The sequence below is a fragment of the Papio anubis genome, chromosome 16 (genome assembly GCF_008728515.1).
Source record: "Papio anubis isolate 15944 chromosome 16, Panubis1.0, whole genome shotgun sequence".
NCBI classification, from domain to species: Eukaryota; Metazoa; Chordata; class Mammalia; order Primates; family Cercopithecidae; genus Papio; species Papio anubis.
In genome coordinates, this window is record NC_044991.1 from 12,333,056 (window position 1) to 12,358,304 (window position 25,249).

Consider the following 25,249-nt stretch of genomic DNA (forward strand, 5'->3'; position numbering starts at 1 on the left):
CGTGAGCCACCGCGCCCGGCCTGAAACTGGGAACTTTTTAAGGAATAAAGAAACTTGGCTGGGCGCACTGGCTCACGTCTGTAATCCCTGCACTTTGAGAGGCCAAGGCAGGTGGATCATCTGAGTTCAGGAGTTCGAGACCAGCCTGACCAATGTGGTGAAACCCCGCCTCTACTAAAAATACAAAAATTAGCTGGCATGGTGGCATGTGGCTGTAATCCCAGCTACTCGGAAGGCTGAGGCAGGAGAATCACTTGAACTCAAGAGGCAGAGGTTGCAGTGAGCCAAGATTGTGCCATTACACTCCAGCCTGGGCGACAGAGCAAGACTCCGTATCAAAAAAAAAAAAAAAAAAAAATTAAAAAAAAATGAAGAAACTTTATAAAAGTGATATAAGCTTATAAGATGTTGAAAAAGCAGGAAAACAGAAGGATAATAAAGAAGCCTCATAGTGCCACCTCCCAGAAATAGTTCCAGTGAGCATTTTCCTTCTAGACTCTTCCTTGTGCATAAATTGTTTTGCTTTTAAGTACAGCTGTGACCCTGCTATCACCACACATTGACATCCTGCTTTTATTCTCTTAATATTATAACATATTTCCTCATATCATTATAAGCTGTTTGTAAACATAACTTAATGCTTGCATAATATTTCATTGTGTGTTTGCTCTGTTAAAGAATCCCCTTCTCTGGACACTTGGACCAGCCCCAACCCTCCCCATTAAAAAGAACTCCACAACGCCTGGGTGCAGGGGCTCATGCCTCTAACCCTAGCACTTTGGGAGGCCAAGGTAGGTGTATTACTTGAGCCCAGGAGTTCAAGACCAGCTTGGGAAACATGGTGAGATCCCATCTCTTTTTTTTTTTTTGAGACAGGATCTCACTCTGTTGTCAGGCTGTAGTGCAGTGGTGTGATCTCTGCTCACTGCAACCTCCGCTTCCCAGGTTCAAGCTATCCTCCTGTCTCAGCCTCCCAAGTAGCTGGGACTACAGGCATGCACCACCACACACAGCTAATTTTTGTATTTTTAGAACAGACGAGGTTTCGCCATGTTGGCCAGGCTGGTCTTGAACATCTGGCCTCACGTGATCCACCCACCTCTGCCTCCCAAAGTACTGGAATTACAGGCATGAGCCACCACGCCTGGCCACAGACCCCATCTCTACAAAAGATGGAAAAATTAGAAGGGTGTGGTGCTCGCCTGTAGTCCCAGCTACACAGGAGACTGAGGTGGAGAGATGGCTTGAGCCCAGGAGTTCGAAGCTGCAGTGAGCTGTGATCACACCACTGCACTCCAGCCTGGGCAACAGAGCAACACCCTGTCTCAAAAAAAAAAAAAAAAAAAAAAAGGAAATAAAGGAAATAAAAAGATTTCCATAATGAACAGGTATTCTGCATGACTTCCTTGGAAGAGATTTCCAGAAATGGAATTGCTGCTCTAAGGCAAACGCTAATTTAAGACTCTTGGGCAGCTGGAACCTGTCCGACAGCGCAGAGACCCTTATCTCTGCCACCACCAGCAGGCTGATATTTTCAAGAAAAAAATACGAACAGTCTCAGATAATGCAAAGAAGATAGATACAGTTTCCCAAGCACAGGTGTCACAGCCAAAGATAACTTGACCCAAACGCTCTGATCTTCATGTGCCCATCTCTCCCTTAGGGGTTGGAGCGGGCCAAGAGAAGTACAGAGCGTGGGCTGCGAGGAGAAGGAAACAGGGATTTGAGAGGTTCCTCATCCCTCCGAGGTCATCCCTTACTCCAGGTGATCTGAACCTGAAGTCCGAGGCCCCAGTGAGTTCTAAGTAACCCAGGGGTGGAGGTGGGGTGGGGGATCCCAGCTCTTTCTGATCTGGGAGATCAGAAAGATGCTCATCTGGGAGAGTGGGACTTCCCCTTTCAGTCCGCCCACCCCCGAGGGCCGCACTAGGAGGCTCCCTCCAAGGCAGGCGCGGCTGATGCCCGGGGCCCAGGCCATGTGGGGCATGCTTGCCGGGAGAAGTGTCCCAGCGCCTCACCCCATAAGCACGAGAACCACGAAACCCAAGGGGCCGGAAAGCCGGGGCGGGGCGGGGCCGGGAAGCGGCGCGGGGCGGGGCCGGTGACGTCACGGCCCCGCCCCCGGCCGGCTCCCTCCTCTCCGCGCACTCCCCAGCGGAGTCCTCACCTGCAGGCACAGGTGTGCGCACCTCGCATCTAGGAGGCCAGCCAGCAAGCTTCAGGTGAGCGCCAGGAGGAGCTGGGGGTAGGTGCTGGGAGGAGGGCCCGGGGTGGGGGTCCTCACTCGAGGGAGAGGAGAGCCGGGTCAAAGGAGAGGAGGAGGGGGTGGGCATGAGTCTGTGGAGATGTTGCCTGCTCTCCCAAATCCTCCCTTGCCTCTGGGTTATAGTCACATTGTCCTGAAAAGGTAGACTTTGGAGGGAATTGAAGGAGAGGAAGTTGAAGAGGAAGCAGCAGGTTTCCAAATATTTCAACCACGAATGTATTATCATTCTTCTTATTATTTATTTCTTTGTTTTGTTTTTTTGAGACGGAGTCTCACTCTGTTGCTGGCATTATCTCGGCTCACTGCAACCTCTGCCTCCTGGGTTCAAGCAATTCTCCTGCCTCAGCCTCCCGAGTAGCTGGGATTACAGGCATGCGCCACCACGCCCAGCTAATTTTTGTGTGTTTTTAGTACAGACAGGGTTTCGCCATGTTGGCCAGGCTGGTCTCGAAACTCTGACCTCAGGTGATCCGCCCTCCTCGGCCTCTCAAAGTGCTGGGATTACAGGCATGAGCCACTGCACCCGGCCCTATCATTCTTTTCATTATTATCATTATTATCATTGGTGCTTTTCTTTGTTGTAAAACTGTATGCTGATTGACTATTTGGCAAATGTAGAAAAGTAGAAAAGTAGGAAAGAAATCGTCCATAGTACCAGGACACAAACAACCACTCTGGATATTTTGGTGTGTTTCCCTTCGGTCTTTTTTCCATGCGCAACCATTTTCATATCATTTTGTCATACTGTATCTGCAACTTTTATGTCATGCTTTTCTCCTGAATATTGTGTCATAAGCATTTTCTCGTTGTTGTGAGTCATTTGTGTATGTGTAATCATTGTTTTAATGGCTGCATAATGTAACATTTGAGAGACTGGCCATGGCTGGGTCCCATTCTGAACGCTCCGTGGAAGATTATGAAGGGAGACAGGGACGTGTAACAGAAAAAAACAGGCCAAGGCCTCCACCCCCAACACTGGGATCTGGAGAAAGACCTTTGCTCCCTGTAACCATGAGTTTCCACATCTGGAAAGGGGGTACATAGAGCTACCTCCCCAGGGTGTTGTGAAGATTAAATGAGCTAAATTGTGTAGGTCCTGTCCCCACAAACACCTGAAGGACCAGAGAACGGGAAGCGCTGGGGAGAGAAGGACGGGGATGAGCTCCTGGGAACACCCCCAGAATGGAGACATCTCTGAGTCTGGGCCAGGTGGACGTGAACCACTAGGTCTGTCCATATCCACTCGGTGCGGGCCGGACACAGACAGGATCCCTGAGGCAGGGCCAGTGACCTCCAGGCCTTCAGATGGGTTCATCCCCTTGGAATGAGCTTCTGGGCGAGCTTCAGAGTGAGGGGACTGGAAGATAAATAGGAGGGGGTGGAGGTGGGGCATAGTAACCAACCCCTTGTACAGATGAGGAAACTGAGGCTCAGAAGACAGGTGATTTGTTCAAGTTCCACATGGGAAACAGTAACCGAGTCGGTTTGGCCCCCAGGGCTCCTAACTCCCCCAGGGGTGTCTATACCAAATGCCTGGATGGGGGAGTTGGGGAGAGGAGGATGTCAGGGCTGGGTCATCAGCTGTACTTGTACCAGGCCCTCCTCCCACTTTGAGAGGCTTTCTCAATCTCTGACTGTACACCCCCACCCTGGCCCCTCATCTTCTTCTTCTTTTTTTTTTTTTTTTTTTTTTTTTTAAGACAGAGTCTTGCTTTGTCGCCCAGGCTGGAGTGCAGTGGCGCGTTCTCGGCTCACGGCAAGCTCCGCCTTCCCGGGTTCATGCTATTCTCCTGCCTCAGCCTCCCGAGTAGCTGGGACTACAGGTGCCCGCCACCAGGCCCGGCTAAGTTTTTGTATTTTTAGTAGAGACGGCATTTCACTGTGTTAGCCAGGATGGTCTCAATCTCCTGACCTCATGATCCACCCGCCTCAGACTCCCAAGGTGCTGGGATTACAGGTGTGAGCCACTGAGCCTGGCCCTGGCCCCTCATTTTCTTAACTCCCTGGCCATCTTCAGAGGGGGTCTGGGTACTGGGAACCTGTGGCCACACCTCAGTGGGATGGGAAATCTCCATTTCCCAGAGCCATCCATTTCTAGACCCTGGCGGGCTTGCTGTGTTTCTCTAACTGGGCTTTTTTGTAATGTGCACCCACAGCATGCTCTCACCGGATGAGAGAAAAAGGGCTCTGAGCCCTGTTGGGAGTGTCTGAGCATTAGGATAATCTTATAGAAAGGGTCTGTGTGGCCGGGCGCGGTGGCTCAAGCCTGTAATCCCAGCACTTTGGGAGGCCGAGACGGGCGGATCACGAGGTCAGGAGATCGAGACCATCCTGGCTAACCCGGTGAAACCCCGTCTCTACTAAAAAAAAATACAAAAAACTAGCCGGGCGAGATGATGGACGACTGTAGTCCCAGCTACTCGGGAGGCTGAGGCAGGAGAATGGCGTAAACCCAGAGGCGGAGCTTGCAGTGAGCTGAGATCTGGCCACTGCACTCCAACCTGGGCGACAGAGCGAGACTCTGCCTCAAAAAAAAAAAAAAAAGAGAAAGGGTCTGTGATCCCCCTCAAGGTCATCCCTTTCTGCCTGGCTTGCCACTCCAGGACGGGAATCTGGTTAGCAGGCTCCCCTAACAATTGGGTATCTAAGGGTCTCTGATGTTCTAAAACAGAATTAGGACGGTCACCTTCCAATTCACAGAAAATTGGAAGTGGTTCATTACATAGTCACAATGTTAGTCATTTGGAATGATAGCACTGGGGCCCAGAAGCAAGTCACTGCCTTGGGCCTGGGAAATGACACTTTTTGAAACTGTCGCAGCTCCACAACGTGTCTGTTCAAAAATCTGATAGCTAATACTTCTTGAGGACCTGGTGTGGCTGTCTCTTGTTCTAGGCACTTTAGAGTCATTCTACGAAATAGATACATATTATTAAATTAAATTAATTTATTTGTTTTTGAGATGGAGTCTCCCTCTGTTGCCAGGCTGGAGTGCAGTGGCGCGATCTCGGCTCACTGCAACCTCCACCTCCCGGGTTCAAGCGATTCTCCTGCCTCAGCCTCCCGAGTACCTGGGATTACAGGCACGCGACACCACGCCCGGCTAATTTTTGTAATTGTAGTAGAGACGGGGTTTCGCCACGTTGGCCAGCCTGGTCTCCAACTCCTGACCTTAGGTGATCCACCTGCCTTGACCTCCCAAAGTGCTGGGATTACAGGCATGGGCGACAGAGGGAGATTCAGTCTCAAAAAAAAAAAAAAAAAGATACCGAAACTGAGGCACAGAAAGGTTCAGTAAGTTGCCCAAGGGAAGCCAGAATTCAATCCCAGGCTGTCTAACTCCAGGCCCCTCATCACTAGGCTACACTGCCTCTCTAACCTAAGAGGGTGTCTGACACTGTGTTCTCAAAGACATCTCTCTATTGTCTTCTGCACAAGGCATCAGGGCTTTCCCGGAGCATCCCTGTACTCTGTCAGTGTCTGTTGACATCCCTGTCTCTGTCTTAGCCCTGCTCACACTAATCTATAATGACCGGTTCCTAGGTTTGGGTTTCCTTGAGTAGATCAGCTCCACCATGCCAGACCCATGTACATTTCACCTCTGGACCCACCAAAAGGCCCAGCCAGGCCCAGCTCTGTAGCTGAATTAATAACTGTAGCTAGGTCAAGTTCCTATAGCTGAATTAATAACCGCAGCTACTATTCATGTGCCAGGCTCTGAGCTACAGGCTTTATGCATAGCAGCTCTTTGATTTCTTATTAGTATTACTATTGTTATTTTTGAGACAGAGTCTCACTTTGTCGCCCAGGCTGGAGTGCAGTGGCACCATCCCGGCTCACTGGAACCTCCACCTCCTGGGTTCAAGCGATTCTCCTGCCTCAGCCTCCCAAGTAGCTGCGATTACAGGCACCTGCCGTCATGCCCAGCTAATGTTTGTATTTTTGTAGAGATGGGGTTTCACCATGTTGGCCAGGCTGGTCTTGAAATCCTGACCTCAGGTGATCCAGCCGTCCCAGCCTCCCAAAGTGCTGGGATTATAGGCATGAGCCACCGCGCCCGGCCATAGCAACTCTTTTAATCCCCACTGAGGTGGGTGCTATTGCCACCCCCATTTCTGAGATAAGGAAACTGAGGCTTAGGAAGGTTCTATAAACTCATCCAACCACATAGCCTGGAGCTTAAAGTAGCCAATTAAGGATTTGAATCCAGCCTCTTGAAGCAGAGTCTTTTTTTTTTTTTCTTTTTTTGAGACAGGGTCTCACTCTGTTGCCCAGGCAGGAGTATGGTGGCGCAATCATGGTTCACTGCAGCGGGGTCATGGCTCACTGCAACCTTGACCTCCTGGGCCCAGGCAAGTCTTCCACCTCAGCCTCCCAAGTAGCTGAGGCCATAGGCATGCACCACCATGCCTGGCTAATTTTTTTATTTTTGTAGAGACAGAGTCCCCCTATGTTGCCCAAGGCTGATCTCGAACTCCTGGGCTCAAGTGATCCTCCTGCCTCGGCCTCCCAAAGTGTTGGGATTACAGGCGTGAGCCACTGCACCAGCCTGAAGCAGTCTTTACCACTGCTGCCCCTCAAGTGAGAACTGGTTCCAGGGGTCTCCAACACTAATGCAAACTGGTTGCACACCCCATCCGGGAAAATATTTTTGATCAGCAGGACTACATATGAAAGGAAACAACATAAAGACCAAAAAAACCCCACAAAAATATTTTTGAGCATTCATTTTGTATTTAATTGTATATTTACTATTTATAACCTAGGTATGTATGTTCTGCTATGTTCATAGTGCATTATTAAACACATTAGGGGCCGGGCGCAGTGGCTCGTGCCTGTAATCCCTGCACTTTGGGAGGCTGAGGCGGGCCGCTCACTAGAGGCCGGAAGTTTGAGACCAGCCTGGCCTACACGGCAAAAACCCATCTCTACCAAAAATACAAAAATCGGCCGGGCGCGGTGGCTCATGCCTGTAATCCCAGCACTTTGGGAGGCTGAGGTGGGTGGATCAACTGAGGTCAGGACTTTGAGACCAGTCTGGCCAACATGGCAAAACCCCATCTCTGCTAAAAATACAAAAATTAGCCGGGCGTGGTGGCTTGCGCCTGTAGTCCCAGCTGCTCCGGAGGCTGAGGCAGGAGAATTGCTTGAACCCGGGAGGCACAGGTTGCAGTGAGCTGAGATGGCACCATTGCACTCCAGCCTGGGAGACAGAGCCAGACTCCGTCTCAAAAAAAAAAAAAAAAAAAAAAAATTAGCCAGGCGTGGTGGTACAGACCTATAGTCCCAGCTACTGGGGAGGCTGAGGCATGAGAATCACTTGAACCTAGGAGGCAGAGGTTGCAGTGAGCAGAGAGAGAACCACTGCACTCTAGCCTGGGCAACAGAGCAAGATGCTTCTCAAAAAATAAATAAATTTAAGAAAACATACATTGAAGCAGAATATTTAGCAGGCTCAGATTAAAAACGAAAGAATACAAATTCTGATTTTGTTTCTTCTCACACCCCGCTGGGTTAGTTAGTGAACCTACTGGGGTGCAGACGTCTGCTTTGGAGTCAGCTACCTTCACGGTCACCAGAATCCCTGTGCTTCTGGAGTGGTGATCGAACTTGTGGTGTCCTGAGAGGAGGGCCCAGTTACCATGCATTGAGGGAGACAAAGGCAGAAGGTGCCCAGTCCCCAAGGCAGGGTGAGGCTCCAAGCTAGGTCTGGAGAGGTAAACAGAAGTCTTTCCTAAGCGATTTTTTTTTTTTTTTTTTTTTTTTTGAGACGGAGTCTCACTCTGTCACCCAGGCAGTTAGAGTGCAGTGATGTGATCTTGGCTCACTGCAACCTCTGCCTCCCGGGTTCAAGTGATTCTCCTGGCTCAGCCTCTCCAGTAGCTGGGGCTACAGGCACACGCCACCACGCCTGGCTAATTTTTTGTATTTTTTAGTAGAGACAGGGTTTTCCCGTGTTGTCCAGGCTGGTCTCGAACTTCTGAGCTCAGGCAATCTGCCCGCCTTGGCCTCCCAAAGTGCTGGGATTACAGGCGTGAGCCACTGTGCCTGGCCAATTTTTTTTTTTTTTTTTTTTTTTAGATGGAGTCTCGCTCTGTCACCCAGGCTGGAGTGCAGTGGCACAATTTTGGCTCACTGCAGCCTCCGCCTCCGGGGTTCAACTGATTCTCCTGTCTCAGCCTCCTGAGTAGCTGGGACTACAGGTGCATGCCACCACACCCAGCTAATTTTTTGTATTTTTAGTAGAGACAGCGTTTCACCATGTTAGCTAGATGGTCTTGATCTCCTGACCTTGTGATCCACCCACCCCAGCCTCCCAAAGTGCTGGGATTACAGTGGTGAGCCACTGCACCCAGCCCTTCCTTAACTTTTATGCATTATTTGGTCAGATTCTCTTAAACTCTCTGAGCCTCAGGTTTCCTCCTTTTTTTTTTTTTTTTTGAGATAGAATCTTATTCTGTTGCCCAGGCTGTAGTGCAGTGGCATGATCTTGGCTCACTGCAGCCTCGATCTCCTGGCCTCAAATGATCCTCTCTCCTCAGCCTCCTGAGTAGCTGGGACCATAGGCATGTGCCACCATGCCCAGCTAATTTTTTTATTTTTTGAATAGAGACAGGGTCTCCCTTGTTGCCTGGACTGATCTTGAACTCCTGGTGAACCTCAGGTTTCTACCTGCAAAATGGGTGGGGTGATCTTCAGCTCACAAGATTCCTGTGGCATGAAACCAGATTCCGTGCTGAGTACCCAGTGTGGAGCCTGCATGCTGTCCATCCAATAAATCCTAGTTTTTTTCTCTCTTCCTGTCCATGGGCAAAACTCTAAGCTGTTCTGAGCAAAGCCATTGGATAAATCTCCTAGGTAGCTCCTAGGATTAGAGATCCTCTTACCTCTCCCTTCCTCTTCAGCCTTCTCCCCTGAGGGAGGCCTGGGTGCCATTTGACTGGTCTCTCCACAGTGGGCCTCTCCCACCCCCGAATATCTGAGGTTCCTACCATTCAGCTATTGCTCAGGGCTGTTCCTTCCCCAGCCAACCAGCATCCAAATCCCACCTACTTTTATTTATTTATTTATTTATTTATTTATTTATTTATTTTTTATTGAGACTGAGTCTTGCTCTGTCGCCCAGGCTGGAGTGCAGTGGCACAATCTTGGCTCACTGCAACCTCTGCCTCCCTGGTTCAAGTGATTCTCCTGCCTCAGCCTCCCAAGTAGCTGGGACTACAGGCAAGTGCCACCACGCCTGGCTAATTTTTTGTATTTTTAGTACAGACAGGGTTTCACCACTTTAGCCAGGATGGTCTCCATCACCTGACCTCATGATCTGGCCACCTTGGCCTCCCAAAGTGCTGGGATTGCAGGCGTGAGCCACCACGCCTGGCCTATTTTCTTTTTTTCTTTTTCTTTTTGAGCCAGAGTCTCACTTTGTCACCCAGGCTGGAGTGCAGTGGCATGATCATGGCTCACTGCAACCTCAGGCTTCCAGATTCAAGTGATTCTTGTGCCTCAGCCTCCTAAGTAGCTGAGATTACAGGCATGCACCACCACGCCTAGTTAATTTTTTTGTATTTTTAGTAGAGATGGGATTTCACCATGTTAGCCAGGCTGGACTTGAACTCCTGGCCTCAAGCAATCTGCCTGCCTTGGCCTCCCAAAGTGTTGGGATTACAGGCGTGAACCATCACGGCTGGCACCCATCTACCTTTTTTTTTTTTTTTTTTTTTTTTTTTCTGAGATGGAGTTTCTCTCTTGTTGCCCATGCTGGAGTAGGATGGTGTGATCTCAGCTTACTGCAACCTCAGGCTGGAGTGCAATGGCGTGATCTCGACTCACTGCAACTTCCACCTCCCGGGTTCAAGCGATTCTCCAGCCTTAGTCTCCCAAGTAACTGGGATTACAGGCACCCGCCACCATACCCGGCTAATTTTTTGTATTTTTAGTAGAGACGGGGTTTCTCCATGTTGATCAGGCTGGTCTCGAACTTCCAACCTCAGGTGATCTGCCTGCCTCAGCCTCCCGAAGTGCTGGGATTACAGGCGTAAGCCACCATGCCTGACATCCCACCTACTTCCTTTTTTTTTTTTTTTTTTTTTTTTGAGACGGAGTCTCACTCTGTGGCCCAGGCTGGAGTGCAGTGGCCGGATCTCAGCTCACTGCAAGCTCCACCTCCTGGGTTTACACCATTCTCCTGCCTCAGCCTCCCAAGTAGCTAGGACTACAGGTGCCCGCCATCTCGCCCGGCTAGTTTTTTGTATTTTTTTAGTAGAGACGGGGTTTCACCGGGTTAGCCAGGATGGTCTCGATCTCCTGACCTCGTGATCCGCCCGTCTCGGCCTCCCAAAGTGCTGGGATTACAGACTTGAGCCACCGCGCCCGGCCAACATCCCACCTACTTTCAAGTCCTGCCTCCTCCCTTCCACCCCAGTGTCAACTCCAGAATTTCTCTATAGACAGGGCTTAGGGGGACAGTCTGATGGCAGGGGAAGAAGGGGTCGGAGACTTGTCTCAATGCTGTATTTGTGTAGCACTTCAGATAAAATTACAAGAATGACAACTGCCCACATCACAAAGGGGAGAGGGCTGCTTGCCAGCAATTGGTACCACCACTGCCCCCAGACACTGACTTTCCTGTGGCAGTCACTGTCTAGCGTATTCTCTCAATACTGTAGGTCCCTCTTTTTTCTTGTGTCTATTCAGCCTCTTCTGTCGGATCGTCAGCTCCTGGCAAGCTGGGGCCAGCGTAGACCTCTGAGGCCCTGCAAGGAGTTGGCATCGGGAAATGCTTGTGGGTGAACGTGTGATGTGGCAGGATGATGAGTCGCACCAACTATGCCGAGCGAGGAGCGCTGCTGTGGGCATCGGGATTATTAGTTGCAGCAATCACCCTCATTCCCGGAGCCCAGCTAATGAGTGGTTGTGTGACCTGGGAACGGGAAGCCCTGGCTTCTCAGAGGACGGAAGGAGCAGGTTTGGGCGCTGGTTGACTGCAGCACAAACAAGGGATGTTGTGCCGAGCAGAGGGGTCAGAGGAGCCCATAGGGCCGGAGTGACAGGCCAAGCTGGGGGAGGGAAGCAGACAGGGGTGAGCTGGAGGCCGGGCATGGGTGGCCCTTTGGGGGTGCCGAGGATTTGTGTAGTGCTCCCTGCTCCTGGGGACATGTGACAGGCGCTCCTGGCTCCTCTGGGAGTTACAGCAGCACAGGGAATGCTGAGCGGAGCAGGTGGACAGACGGCCCAAGCAGAGCAGGAGGACAGGCAGCCACCATGAGAAGGGGTGGGTGGGGCGAGGTGGCCCTGAGGGAGGGCTGTTAGGGACCATTTGGCTCAGAATGGAAAGTGTTAGGCCCTGCCTTCACCCCCAAGATCACACACAACATCACCATTGCACAAGTATTTACGGGGCACCCATGACCAGTTGGGTACCCACAGGAGCACCTATGGGAGATTTCTTTGTCTTGGAGAGACCCTAAGAGCATTAAAAATAAACAAGTTAATAAGCCAGTCATAAGTACCATGAAGAAGATAAAGCAGCTGGCCGGGCATGGTGGCTCACACCTGTAATCCCAGCACTTTGGGAGGCTGAGGCGGGCGGATCACAAGGTCAGGAGATCGAGACTAGCCTGACCAATATGGTGAAACCCCGTCTCCACTAAAAATACAAACATTAGCCGGGCGTGGTGGTGGCATGCACTTATAATCCCAGCTATTCAGGAGGCTGAGGCAGGAGAATCACTTGAACCCGCGAGGCAGAGGTTGCAGTGAGCCAAGATCGCGCCACTGCACTCCAGCCTGGTGACAGACTGAGACACCATATTAAAAAAAAAAAAAGCAGGGTATCGCCAGTACAGGAAGGACAGAGGGGAAGGAAGCCCACTGAGGACAGATCAAGGAGGGCTTCTGTGCACAGGTGACTTTCGAGTTGTTATCTGAGCCTTGAGTAGGAGGCAGTCATGGAGGATTGGGGGAGATCATTGTAGGCAGAGGAACAGCCAGGCAAAGGCCCTGAGGCATGGTGAGATGACAGACAGTGAGGGAGGGAGAGTGAGGTTTGAAATGGGTCTGAGGCAGGCAGGGACTAGATCATAGCAGGCCCTGGGAAAGAATGTGAATTTCATGCTAAGGGAAGAAGGAGCCACTGGTATATTTTCAGTAGCCAAGGTCAGATCTCAGTGGTTAACAGGCCATGTAGTATCCAAGTGGAAGACACACGTGGTGAGAGTGGCTGGGTTCAGAATGCAGTTGGGAGGTAGGGCTCATGGGAGCTGCTCAGGTTTTGAATATGGGGATAAGGGGTGCAGGGAGAGCTCTTTCCCACTGAGCCCAGATTTGTCACCTCAGGGTCTGTCTCAACTTTGCGCCCGGGATGTGGAGTGTAGGGGCCGTGCCCATCCAGCCCTGCCCTTAGCTTCAGCTGGGGAGACTGAGAGCTTTAGAGCTCACTTTGTCCAGCCCCTCAGAGAGGGGCTGTGGATTCTCCAAGGTCACGCTAAAATTCTGACTGACCGGGGACCAAACCCAGGCCTTGCTACCCTGCCCTGCTGCCTCTCCGCTGAAGACGGAAGAGGAGGGAGGAAGCCCTAGCAGGAGTGACCTGACGGGGCACGGCGGGCACGGCCCAGTGCTGAAGTTCCCTGGGAGAAATGCCTGAAAAGAGAGCCTGGGGCCAAAGCTGTGTCCTGGGAACAGTCAGGGGTGGGTGGGACATCATGGAAGGGTCTGGGAACAAAGAGCCAAGGCCTAGCTGGGTGAGGAGAGGAGAGTGCCCAGGTCAGCATCTTCAGGCTGGCAGGGCTGGGGGTGGGGGGACCTCTGAAGCCTGTGGGCCATGGGCCCTCCATGAGCAGGGCCTGAGAAGGGGAGGACCCTAAGAAGCTTCCCACAGGGGGCCTTCGAGAGCCAAGACCAAGAAGGGCAAAGCTAGCAGCTCCCCTGGACCCAACTAAGTTTCCATATCTCCAACTCACCCCCACCTTAGAAGGGGCTGGCGCTGGCCCCTCCAGAGGACGGGTGACAAAAGAAAAGGAGAGGCGGGGGATACAGCCTGCAGGGCTCAGGTGTTCAGAGGAGCCCAAGTCAGGAGCCCTGCATTGGACTCTGCTCCACTTCTAAGAATGGCAACATTGTAATATAAGCATTTTCCTCTTATTCAGGGCTGTTTCTGGGCTACATTGTTTTTGTGATTTATATTATCCTCATTTTACATATGAGACTCAGAGTTTCAGGAACTTGCCTAGTGTCACACTGTTACAAAGTGGCAGAATACTATCTGTTTTTTTCTTTTGGAGACAGAAGAGCCTCGGTCTATCGCCCAGGCTGGAGTGCAGTGGTGGGATCGCAGCTCACTGCAACCTCCACATCCTGGGTTTAAGAAATTCTCCTGCCTCCCAAATAGCTGGGACTACAGTCACCTGCCACCATGCCAGGCTAGTTTTTTTGTTTTGTTTTATTTTGTTTTGTTTTGTATTTTTAGTAGAGATGGTGGCCAGGCTGGTCTTGAACTCCTGAGCTCAGGCAATCTGCCCACCTTGGCCTCACAAAGTGCTGGGATTGCAGGCATGAGTCACCCACCGTGCCTGGCCGCAGAATACTATTTGAAGTTAGCGTCTTTTTTTTCCTTTTTTTTTTTTTGAGACAGAGTCTTGCTCTGTCGCCCAGGTTGCAGTGCAATGGCGGGATCTTGGCTCACTGTAACCTCCATCTCCCAGGTTCAAGCGATTCTCCTGCCTCAGCCTGGAGAGTAGCTGGGATGACAGGCGCATGCCACCATGCCCAGCTAATTTTTGTATTTTTAGTAGAAACAGGGTTTGTCCATGTTGGCCAGGCTGGTCGCGAACTCCTGACCTCAGGTGATCCGTCTGCCTCAGCCTCCCAAAGTGCTGGGATTACAGGTGTGAGCCACCGTACCTGGTCATAGAATACTGTTTGAAGCTAGCTTCTTAACTATGGGGGGCTGCCATCACATGCTGCCTGGGACCTTGGACAAGGCTCATTCCCTCATTGGGCCTCGGTCTCTCTATCTGTAAAACAGTGGAGGGGGGCTAGGTGTGGTGGCTCACCCCTTCAATTCTAGCACTTTGGGAGGCTGATGGGGGAGGATCACTTGAGGGCAGGAGTTCGAGACCAGCCCAGACAACATAGTGACCCCATTTAGGCAACATAGAAACCCTGTCTCTATAAAACAACGAACAAAATTAGCCTGTGATGGTGGTGTACGCCCATAGTCCCAGCTACTCAGGAGGCTAAGGTGGGAGGATTGCCTGAGTCCAGGATTTCGAGGCTGCAGTGAGCTATGATCATGCCACTAAATTCCAGCCTTGGTGACAGAGCAAGACCCTGTCTCTAAAAAAGAAACAAACAAAAAATGAAAAAAGCAGTGGAGTGGAATAAATGAAGCTTGTAGCTCTCCCAACTGGAATCTACAGTTCCTTCTGTAGTGGATGGGTTCAGGGGCAGGAGCCTGATGGGGGATGGGGGACACCCAGGACTTTTTTTTTTTTTTTGAGACGGAGTCTCGCTCTGTCGCCCAGGCTGGAGTACAGTGGCACAATCTCTGCTCACTGCAAGCTCCGCCTCCCGGGTTCACGACATTCTCCTGCCTCAGCCTCCCGAGTAGCTGGGACTACAGGCGCCCACCACCACACCCAGCTAATTTTTTGTATTTTTAGTAGAGATGGGGTTTCACTGTGTTAGCCAGGATGGTCTCGATCTCCTGACCTTGTGATCTGCCTGCCTTGGCCTCCCAGAGTGCGGGGATTACAGGCGTGAGCCACTGCACCTGGCCAACTTTTCTTGAAATTATGTCCACAGCAGGGCATGGTGGCTCACGTCTGTAATCCCAGCACTTTGGGAGGCCGAGGCAGGTGGATCACCTGAGGTCAGGAGTTCGAGACCAGCCTGACAAACATGGTGAAACCCAGTCTCTACTAAAAATACAAAATTAGCTGGACGTGATGGCACATGCCTGTAATTCCAGCTACTTGGGAGGCTGAGGCAGGAGAATCACTTGAACCCCGGAAGCGGAGGTTGTAGTGAGTTGAGATCGCACCATTGCACTCCAGCCCTGGCAACAAGAGCGAAACTCCATCTCAAAAGAAAAAAAGAAACTATTTCTTCCACTAGCCTGGGAGAGTAGTTAAGGGCACAGACACTGGCAGGCCACCCCCAGCCCCCGAGGGTGGAGTGAGTGCTGACCACGTCAGTATAGGCCACATGTCTCTAAAGAGTCTGGCGCACGGTGGGCGACAGCATTTGGAGTTGGTCAGAGATCAGGAGGCTGTCTCTTCACGGCCCATTCATTCATTCATCCAGCAAATCTTTGTCAAATACCTCCTATGTGCCAGAATAGATCCTAGATATTGGTGACACAGTGGTGCCCAAAATAGCATTAACTCCTTCCCTTTGTGCAGCTTAGACCCCAAAGTAAGGAATGCAGACAAAAAAATAAAAATTCCCTACAGAGCATGTTAGATAGTGATACAGGCCAGGAGAAAAAGAAACAGGCCACAGAGGCTAGGCACGGTGGCTCACGCCTGTAATCCCAGCACTTTGGGAGGCTAAGGTGGGTGGATCACCTGAGGTCAGGAGTTCAAGATCAGTGGGACCAACATGGAGAAACCTTGTCTCTACTAAAAATACAAAATTAGCTGGGCGTGGTGCCGCACGCCTGTAATCCCAGCTACTCGGGAGGTGGAGGCAGGAGAATCGCTTGAACCTGAAAGGCGGAGATTTCAGTGAGCCAAGATCGCAGTGAGCCGAGATCACGCCATTGCACTCCAGCCTGGGCAACAAGAGCAAAACTCCATCTCAAAAAAGAAAAAAGGAAAAAAAAAAAAAGACACAGCAGAGAAGGGGAAGGCAGTTACCCATGGGGGTAGGGTTTTATTATTATTTTTATTTTATTTTTAGTAGAGACGGGGTTTTCCACGTTGTCCAGGTTGGTCTCGAACTCCTAACCTTGTGATCTGTCTGCCTTGGCCTCCCAAAGTGGTGGGATTACAGACATGAGCCACCAAGCTTGGCCAATTTTTTTGTTTGTTTTTTATAGATAGAATCTTGTGGCTGGGCGCGGTGGCTCAAGCCTGTAATCCCAGCACTTTGAGAGGCCGAGACGGGTGGATCACAAGGTCAGGAGATGGAGACCATCCTGGCTAACACGGTGAAACCCCGTCTCTACTAAAAAATACAAAAAACTAGCTGGGCGAGGTGGCGGGCGCCTGTAGTCTCAGCTACTCCGGAGGCTGAGGCAGGAGAATGGTGTAAACCCGGCAGGCGGAGCTTGCAGTGAGCTGAGATCTGGCCACTGCACTCCAGCCTGGGCGACAGAGCGAGACTCCGTCTCAAAAAAAAAAAAAAAAAGATGGAATCTTGCTCTGTCATCCAGGTGGGAGTGCAGTGGCACGATCTCAGCTCACTGCATCCTCTTCCTCCCAGGCTGAAGCAATTCTCCTGCCTCAACCTCCCAAGTAGCTGGGATTACAGGTGCACACCACCATGCCCAGCTAATTTTTGTATTTTAGTAGAGACGGGGTTTCACCATGGTCTCGATCTCCTGACCTCGTGATCTGCCCATCTTGACCTCCCAAAGTGCTGGGATTACAGGCATGAGCCACCACGCCCGGCCAATTATTATTTTTTAATTATTTATTTATTTTTATTTTTTGAGACATGGTCTCACTGGTTTTTTTTGGTGTTGTTTTGTTTTTTCGAGACAGGGTCTCACTCTGTTGTCCAGGCTGGAGTGCAGTGTTGTGATCAAGGCTCAGTGCAGCCTCAACCTCCTTGGGATCCGGTGATTCTCCCACCTCAACCTCCCAAGTAGCTAAGACTACAGGCATGCACCACCCACCCAGCCACCACGCTCAGCTAATTTTTGTATTTTTTGTAGAGATAGCATTTCGCCATGTTGTCCAGGCTGGTCTCGAATTCCTGAGCTCAAGCAACACCTGCCTTTACCTCCCAAAGTTCTGGAACTACAGGCATGAGATGCCACCTGTGGCCCAACGCCAGGATTTTAAATTGGGAGACTGGGCCCAGACGTGGTGGCTCACACCTGTAATCCCAGCTTTTTGGGAGGCTGAGGCGGATGGATTACCTGAGGTCAGGAGCTCAAGACCAGCCTGGCTAACATGGTGACACCTCCATCTCTACTAAAAATATGAAAATTAGCCAAGTATGGTGGTGGGCGCCTGTAATCCCAGCTACTCTGGAGGCTGAAGCAGGAGAATTGCTTGAACCCGGGAGGCGGAGGTTGCAGTGAGCCGAGACCGGGCCACTGCACTCCAGCCTGGGAGACAGAGCAAGACTCTGTCTCTAAACAAACAAACAAACAAACAAACTGGGAGACCAGGAAGGCCTACCTGTGAAGGGGACTTGAGGAAGGTGAGGGGTGAGGGGGTGGCGCTCTATGGGAAGAGCGCACCAGGCAGTGGAAACAGCCCCCACTAAGGCCGTGAGGCCAGAGGCTCATTCCGCAGGAGGCCAGTGAGGTTACATGGCTGTGAGCAAGAAGAAAACGTGTACAGGAGCTGAGGTCAGGAGAGCCAGGTGCAGGGAGTGGAGGACAGATCCTGGAGGGCCATTTTCAGGCCAGCCCTCGATGTTTAGTAAATCTGCATGTCCTTAGTCAAGACTGAGATTCCTGCAGGAGGTACTGAAATCTTTCTGGGTTTATCTGCAGCCATATCTTCATTATCTGGGAATTCCAGGGCTGTCCTTGGGATGCCAGCCCAGTGTTCCTGCAGGTCAAGTGATCCTGAAGGATCTGAAATAGGGAGCAGGTACGAAATGTCAGTTTGGGAACACAGTGGCCCACACTTGTAATCACGGCACTTTGGGAGGATGAGGCAGAAGGATCACTTGAGCCCAGGAGTTTGAGACCAGTCTGGGCAACACAGTAAGAACCCATCTGTATAAAAAATTTAAGGGCCGGGTGCGGTGGCTCAAGCCTGTAATCCCAGCACTTTGGGAGGCTGAGACAGGCGGATCACGAGGTCAGGAGATCGAGACCATCCTGGCTAACACAGTGAAACCCCGTCTCTACTAAAAAAATACAAAAAATTAGCCGGGTGCGGTGGCGGACACCTGTAGTCCCAGCTACCCGGAGGCTGAGGCAGGAGAATGGCGTAAACCCGGGAGGCGGAGCTTGCAGTGAGCTGAGATCCGGCCACTGCACTCTAACCTGGGCAACAAAGCGAGACTCTGTCTCAAAAAAAAAAAAAAAAAATTTAAGAATTAGCTGGGTATGGTGATGCATGCCTGTAGTCCCAGATGCTTGGAAGGCTGAGGCAGGAGGATCACTTGAGCCCAGGAATTTGAGGCCACAGCGAGGTATGATCCTGCCACTGCACTCCAGCCTGGGTGACAGAGTGAGCCTCTAAAAAACAACGACAAAAATCAGTTTGGAAAGGTGTGAGAGCCTCTATTCCTGAACCAATGCAGAGCAGCTGAAACCCAGGGTGGGCCCATTGGGAGCTGGGAATTCACCCCACACCTATTCTAGCCTGATTTCATCTTCTTGTTGGCTTGCAGAGAAGGTGGCTAGGGGACTTTGCCACACCCTTGGGTTTTTTGTTTTGTTTTGTTTTGTTTTTTATTTTTTTTTTTGAGACGGAGTCTCACTCTGTCACCCAAGCTGGAGTGCAATGGTACGATCTCGGCTCACTGCAACCCCGGCCTATTGGGTTCAAGCAATTCTCCTGCCTCAGCCTTCCGAGTAGCTGGGATTACAGGTGCCTGCCACCACGCCCAGCTAATTTTTTTGTATTTTTAGTAGAAACAGGGTTTCACCATGTTGGCCAGGCTGATCTTGAACTCCTGGCCTCAGGTGATCGCCTGCCTTGGCCTCTGAAAGTGCTGGGATTACAGGGGCGTGCCCAGCCCCACCCTTGGGTTTTAAAGTTAGGAGTTAAATCTGAGAGGAATCCCTGAGAACCAAGTCGGAAAGAGAAGTCAGGCTGTAGGGCTGCTGGAATAGGTAATATTTTTTTTTTACTTTAGACCAGTCTCCCCTCCTCAGCTGGGTTTTGTGTCATGGTTTTCCTTCCCTTATAGCTTCGCTGCAAAGCTCTTTGGGAAGGCCCACAGACAGGTCTTCCAGTGATAGGAAGGACAAGGACTTGGGCCCACAACTCAGGCAGTGGACAATAGCAGGCCCTTCGAATGGTAAGGCAGGGAGGCTCTCTAGCAGGCCTGGGGATGAGCTGGGCTCCTCAGCCTGGCTGGCCCAGGAAACTGAGCAGGATCTTAATTGGGGCAGGGGGTGGGGGTGGGGGTGCTGGAGTGGGAGGTGTGGTTACAAGTCCTGAATGCAGAGGGGAGAACGTGAGCAGGTGGAGGGAAGCTGGGACATTGTGCTGCAGTCAGACCTGGGGGTCTGGCTGGGTTAGGAAGGGGCACGGGGTCTGTTCCAGCCAGGCCCAGTTTAAAGGAGAGGTTGATCTGTGCCCTTAGGCAAGCATTGGGAGGAGCCTGATTCCTTCTCTGAAAGAATACAGTGTAATCTGTTGTTTGAGAGGATTAAATGAGATAACCAATAACCTCCTCTCCCAGGGCTGGGTGCTTAGAAAGTGCTGAAGAAGAGGAGGGCTTTGGGAAGCAGGGCCCAGGTTGGAAGGTTAGGGGTGGTGAGGACTGGAGGACACTGGGGCAGACTTCACCCCTGCTCAGTTGTGCCCAGGCCCCTCTGCCTGGGCTCATGTGAGGAAAGAAACAAAATGGGCAGCGGGGGTGGGGGGGAAGGGGGTGGGCCTGGGACTCCCACCAAGGCAGGTGGCTGGGGCTCAGGTCCGCTGAGAACTTGGGACCAGAGTTACCGGATCTCCTAATGCCTCAAGAAAAACAGGGAATCTGGATCTGAAATATGAAATCTTCCAGTTTTAAAACTTTGGGGATTGGCCAGGCGTGGTGGCTCACGCCTGTAATCCCAGCACTTTGGGAGGCCGAGGCGGGCGGATCACTTGAGGTCAGGAGTTCCAGACCAGCCTGGCCAACATGGTGAAACCCCATCTCTACTAAAAATACTGTGTGGTCCTGGGCAACAATTATCCAGGTGTGGTGGTGCACATCTGTGATTCCAGCTACTCAGGAGGGAGGCTGAGGCTGGAGAATCACTTGAACCCAGGAGGCAGAGGTTGCAGTGAGCCGAGATTGGGCCACTGCAGTCCAGCCTGGGCAACAGAGTGAGACTGTATCTCAAAACAAAGAAAAAAAAGCAAAAAACAACAACAACAACAACAAACTTTGGGGATTAACAATACAACAACAGAAAGCACCACACAGGCCAAGTAAAGCCCACCGCCTGGCTGGTGACCCCCTGTCTAGCAAAGGTGTCACTGAAGGCAGGCCCTCCTGGGAGGAGGCTTCTCACTCTTGGAAATGGGCTCTTGATAGACCCAGTTTCCTGGTGATTGCTGGGAGAACAGAGCTGTCCTTTTGGGTTTGTGGTCCTGGGCACACCCCTTCCCCTCTCTGGGCCAGTTTCCTGGTCGGTGAAAGGACCTAGTCTGTGGGGCTCCTGCCCGTTTGGACAAGTGTGTGACTCAGTCCCTCAGCCTCGGGGAGGGAAGATACGGCCATTATAGTGACTCCTCCCAGGAACTGTGCTTCCGGGATTGGACGCAGGGCCTCAGGCATTTTGCGTGTCCACAGTCACAACTGTGTGAATATAGGTGTGTCATAATTGGAAGCTTTGCATGGCACAGTGTAAATATCATCGCTTTAATGACTTTGTTCTGCAACCTTTCATCGGCGGCTCTGGATGCCAGTAGAAGCTTTTATTAATTCTCCCTGTGACCTGGGGAGGACAGGGTCCTTCCTCCCATTTGCTGTTTAAGGAAACCCAAGCTCAGAGCTGGGAGGTGACTTGGCTAAACGTGCACCACCACTCGTGCACCACTCGGAGCCCTGACTCAGGTGTGGGTGCTTTGGTACTGTGGCACCCCTCCTTCAACAGGGGAGAATGAGATTGGGATCTAAGGGTCCTCTCTGTGCCCATCACAGTTTGAGCTGCAGGGAGGAGAAGAAGAAGGAAAAAAGGTCTTTACCCTTGATTTTTCCACGGGAGGAGAATGTATGAGCCCAGGCTACCTTTCTGGGCCTTGTGTCGAAATCCCTACCTGTCTCCTCAAATCTCTTGCCCGGAATCAACCTGGCCTGTGTTCTCTGCGGCACTCTGAACCTGGAGGCGGACTGAGCCCCCAGCAGTCTAACATCTTTTGCAGTGTCGTGAATAGCGCCTGTTTTCGCAGGAGCCCAGTGCTCCGCCTGGAGAGGAGAGAGAACCCGGCAGGCGGGGAGAGAAGACTTTGGGTCTAGACCCTCCCCTCCCATCCCTTCACCCCCGCTTTTTGTGCGCCCTCCTCTTCCCCTCTTCCCTGTGTCCCCTCAGCCCGTCTTTTCCACCTGTGCCCTGGACTGCATTAGGGTGTCAGTATCTGTGCGCTCCCCTACCCCCACGCGTAAGCCCGCGCTCCTGCACTGGGGCTGGGGGACTGCGTCTCGCGGCTGCGGCCCCCAGCGCGGAGGGCGCGGGCCCTTTAAATCCTCCGGGGCGGCGGCGGCGGGCCGGGGATGACATCAGCGGGCGGGCCCGGGGCTCAATGGGAGCCGGCGGGCGCGCGCGGTGCGGGAGCGCGCGAGCCGGCGGCGGGGGCGGGCGGGCAGGAGGCCGGGAGGAGGGAGGCGGCGGCGGCGGCGAGAGCCCAGAGCCAGAGCCCAGCCGGGGCCGAGCGGAGCGCGGCGGCGGCGGCGGCGGCGGCGGCTGGGCCAGGAGAGGCTGGCGCGCCGGGCGGCTCCGCGAATCCTCCGGCATCCGCCCCGGCGGGCCGCCCCCGCCCGTGGCAGCCCCCCGAGCAGCGGCCCGGCACCGGCGCCTTCCCGGAGGGGTAAATATTGGGGGGCCGTGGGCCCGCCGAGGGGCGCGAACCTGGGGGGAATCGGGGCTCCCTCAGCCTCTTTGTTTTTGCTGGAGAGGGAGGGAGGGGAGGGCGGACACACGCGCGTTCGCGCTGGGGTGTGGGGGGGGGCAGCCCGGGCGCCGCCCGCTCGGCCCGGCGAGGACAAAGGCGCGGCTGGGGACGAGGAGGAGGGGGCCTGTTATTTTGCAGGCTCGCGGGGGAGGCCCCCTCCGGCCGGCCTGCCTCCGCCTCCCCCCGCTGGACCCTCCGAGGCCCCGGCCGGCCAGGCGGCCACCCCGGCTGTGATTTGGGGACGCTGAGGGAGGGGGCCTGGGGTGCTGGGCGCCGGATACTGTTGATTCGGGCCCGCGTAGGTTTCATCGGACAATCGACGGCGCCCCCTGCTCTCCCGGCCCCGGCGCCCGGACCTGGGGGTCCGCAAGGCTGCTCCCGCTCATTGGATGGCGGGCGTTTGGGGGTCCTAAGGTGAAGATGTGTGTGGTCACCAGGCCACCGATTTGTTTTTCTTTGTGGAGAGAAAGGAAGGGGTGGGGGTTATTTATCGGATCGGATTCTCCCATTTTTGTGTGTGAGAGATTCGTGTCTTGCAAGTCTCTAAGGAACGTAAAACTGTGTCTGGGTATCGTTAGAGAGAGGATTCCCAAGCCCTTCTTAATACCCAAACTCGAAGTGGGGTGAACCCCCTCCCCAACTTTCCCCTTAGTTTTCTTGCATATTTTCTTCTTGGCATAGTCTCCTTCCTGGAGAAGGATTTGGGGAGAGGAGAAGGGGACACGGTGTCTCAAGTTGCTTCCAAGCAATGCCTGTTTTGGATCTCCTTTGCTTTCCTTTCTATGATGTCCCTTCAATTTTTATTTTAATCGTCCAAGGGACAAGGGCCCTGGCTCAGGGGTAGGCGATGGTGGTCGGGGAGTAAGAAGCACTGCCTGTGTGCCATGCTGGTTGGTAGTTTGTCTAATTTTTTTAACCTGCTGAAACTCTTGAACCTTCCTATCCACTTTTCCCCCCACTTTGTTTATCTCCCCCCTCCCCCATGGGAGAAGCAGCAAAACGGAAAAGCCTCTCCATTTCTGAATGAAGCCTTTCTGCTCTCCTCTGGGAGGCTTTTTGGGGATTGGTGCCGGGACAGTCTAGGCTCCCCCAGAGACCTTGAACCCCAGGGGTGTTGGGGAGGGCACTGGGGGTCTGGATGGCTGGCACAGAGCAGTCGGGGTCCTGAAGGCCTTGCCCCTCCCCGCTCCCGTTTTCTGCAGACAGCCGGTGAGTGGGGAGATACTGGGGGGTCATGTGCAGTATATTTATGTAAGACACCCAGACAGAGGGCATGGGTATTTATATAACCCGGCGTGGGTATTTATGTAATATAGGATGCGGGTATATTTATGTTCCTTTCCTAACCTGCGGGTTTCCTGGCTGCCGTGTGTGGTCTCTGAATTGGTGTTGGCGGAAAATGGACTGGGGTGTGGGGGGTGTTGCGTGCACACCTCCCCCCCGCCGCCCCCCGCAACAGGGCTCACTGTGCGTGCCTGCTTTTCTTTCTTCCCTTGGAGTGTACACACTCGGGAAGCTGGACGTGTGTGTACGTGGGGTGTGTGGCGTGTGGGTTTCCTGCAAACATGGACTGCGTTCCCCTGGCAGCGTGGCACCTCAGCTGAGACAGGCCAAGCATGTGGGCAGTGGCCCTTGATTGAGAGCCCAGAGTTTGGCCAGCTCGGGTGGAGGTCCCTGCCTCATGGTTATTGGTGGAGGGCTGGTGAGCTCCTGGGGAGCCAGGTTGCTGGGGTTGGCCTTTCTCTCCTGGGCTCTGCCCACTGTCCCTGCAATCCATCTCCCTCCCAGGCTGGCCTGGTCGTTGGGGGCAGCACTTGGCACGGGCAAGGGGCTGATCTTCTGTGCCAGCACAGCTGCTCTGCAGTCTTCCTGTTTTGCCTGGTTTGTGAGTGTGGGAGACCACCGGGTGGGATGGCCGGAGCTGTGTCCTAGGCGAGGCTGCTACCGTCTACAGGGTGATGTGGGGCAGGTGGCGTGGCCTCTGTGGGCCTGAGTACCCTGTCTGCAAAAGGAGTTCCCTCTTGCTAGTCCTTGATGCTGGTTCTCTTGTAATCACCCTTCCCCCTGCTTACTGCATCCCTGGTCCCTGTGCCCACGGCAGCACTGCCTCTAGGCCTCCAGTTTCCTCCTCTGCTGACCAGGAACAGGGTGTCCAGACTTTTGCCCCAGGCCAGAGCAGAGGGGTCCCTCCTAGGGTGGCCCTGGCCCTGAGGAAGGAGAGAAGCTGCTCACATCAGAACTCCTCCTCCCACCCCTCAGGGGCTGGCAGCTAAAACCCTGGCTCATTGCCCTCTGTTCTATGAGGGTCCTCTTAGGAGACCCTCCTAGTCTTGAAGGACGCTAGCTCCAAACAGTTTATCCAAGAGGCTACGGGCCTCCACGTGAGGTTCTTGGTGTCATGATGTAGAGATGGGGAGGCAACTGGAAGGTGGGTGGTCTAGGGTGTTTCTTTCCTGCCTTCCCCCCAGTAGGGGATATGACCTTCTCCTGCAAGGCACGCTGGGCACCGATGAGGTCTGGCCTCTGGGCAGGGGCAGTACTTGGGAAGACCAGGCCAGGCTGTAGGAGCCTGGGGATAGGAGTGGAGAGGCCCTGTCATTTCAGAGGTGTAAGAGGGCTGATGCCCGTTGTGATCCTTTGAGAAGCTTCTGTTGAGGGGCCCCTGAATGAGTGTCCCCCAAAGACATGCTTGCTTGGCCGCTTCCCCTCTGGCCACACTGAAACCTAACCTCAGCCTCCCTTAGCTGTTCCCCAGGTTTGTGGAGTGCAGGCTATGGGCCGCCTCACACCTGCAGAATGTGGTCTTTGAGAATGTGGGTCTTCGAGTTCCTGGTAGCTCTGCCTGGCCTTGGGCTGGACCCCTTTCCTGGCTCCCCACTTCACTGACCCTCATGTTCCTGCTTCCTCTGCAGCAAGAGTGAGCCATGGAGCTACGCGTGGGGAACAAGTACCGCCTGGGACGGAAGATTGGGAGTGGGTCCTTCGGAGATATCTACCTGGGTGAGTGTTCCTGACTCCAGCT

The 25,249-nt window shown here is 52.9% G+C and overlaps 1 protein-coding gene across 7 annotated transcripts in view; it reads left to right on the top strand.

The window, feature by feature from the left end:
* Positions 1-2,157: 2,157 nt before the first annotated feature.
* The window catches only part of LOC101001218 (casein kinase I), a 48,364-nt gene continuing 25,272 nt past the window's right edge, over positions 2,158-25,249 (top strand). For 5 of the 7 annotated variants that reach the window (XM_021921552.1, XM_003905537.2, XM_021921555.2 and 2 more), the window contains exons 1-2: positions 21,847-22,143; positions 25,140-25,227. In XM_021921552.1, the coding sequence (XP_021777244.1) occupies positions 25,152-25,227 (76 nt within the window). In that variant the 5' untranslated portion in view covers positions 21,847-22,143; positions 25,140-25,151. Of the gene's footprint in view, positions 2,223-21,846; positions 22,144-22,324; positions 22,642-25,139; positions 25,228-25,249 lie in introns of those variants that run through there. The other 2 variants (XM_017945311.2, XM_021921553.1) reach the window with 2 other exon arrangements.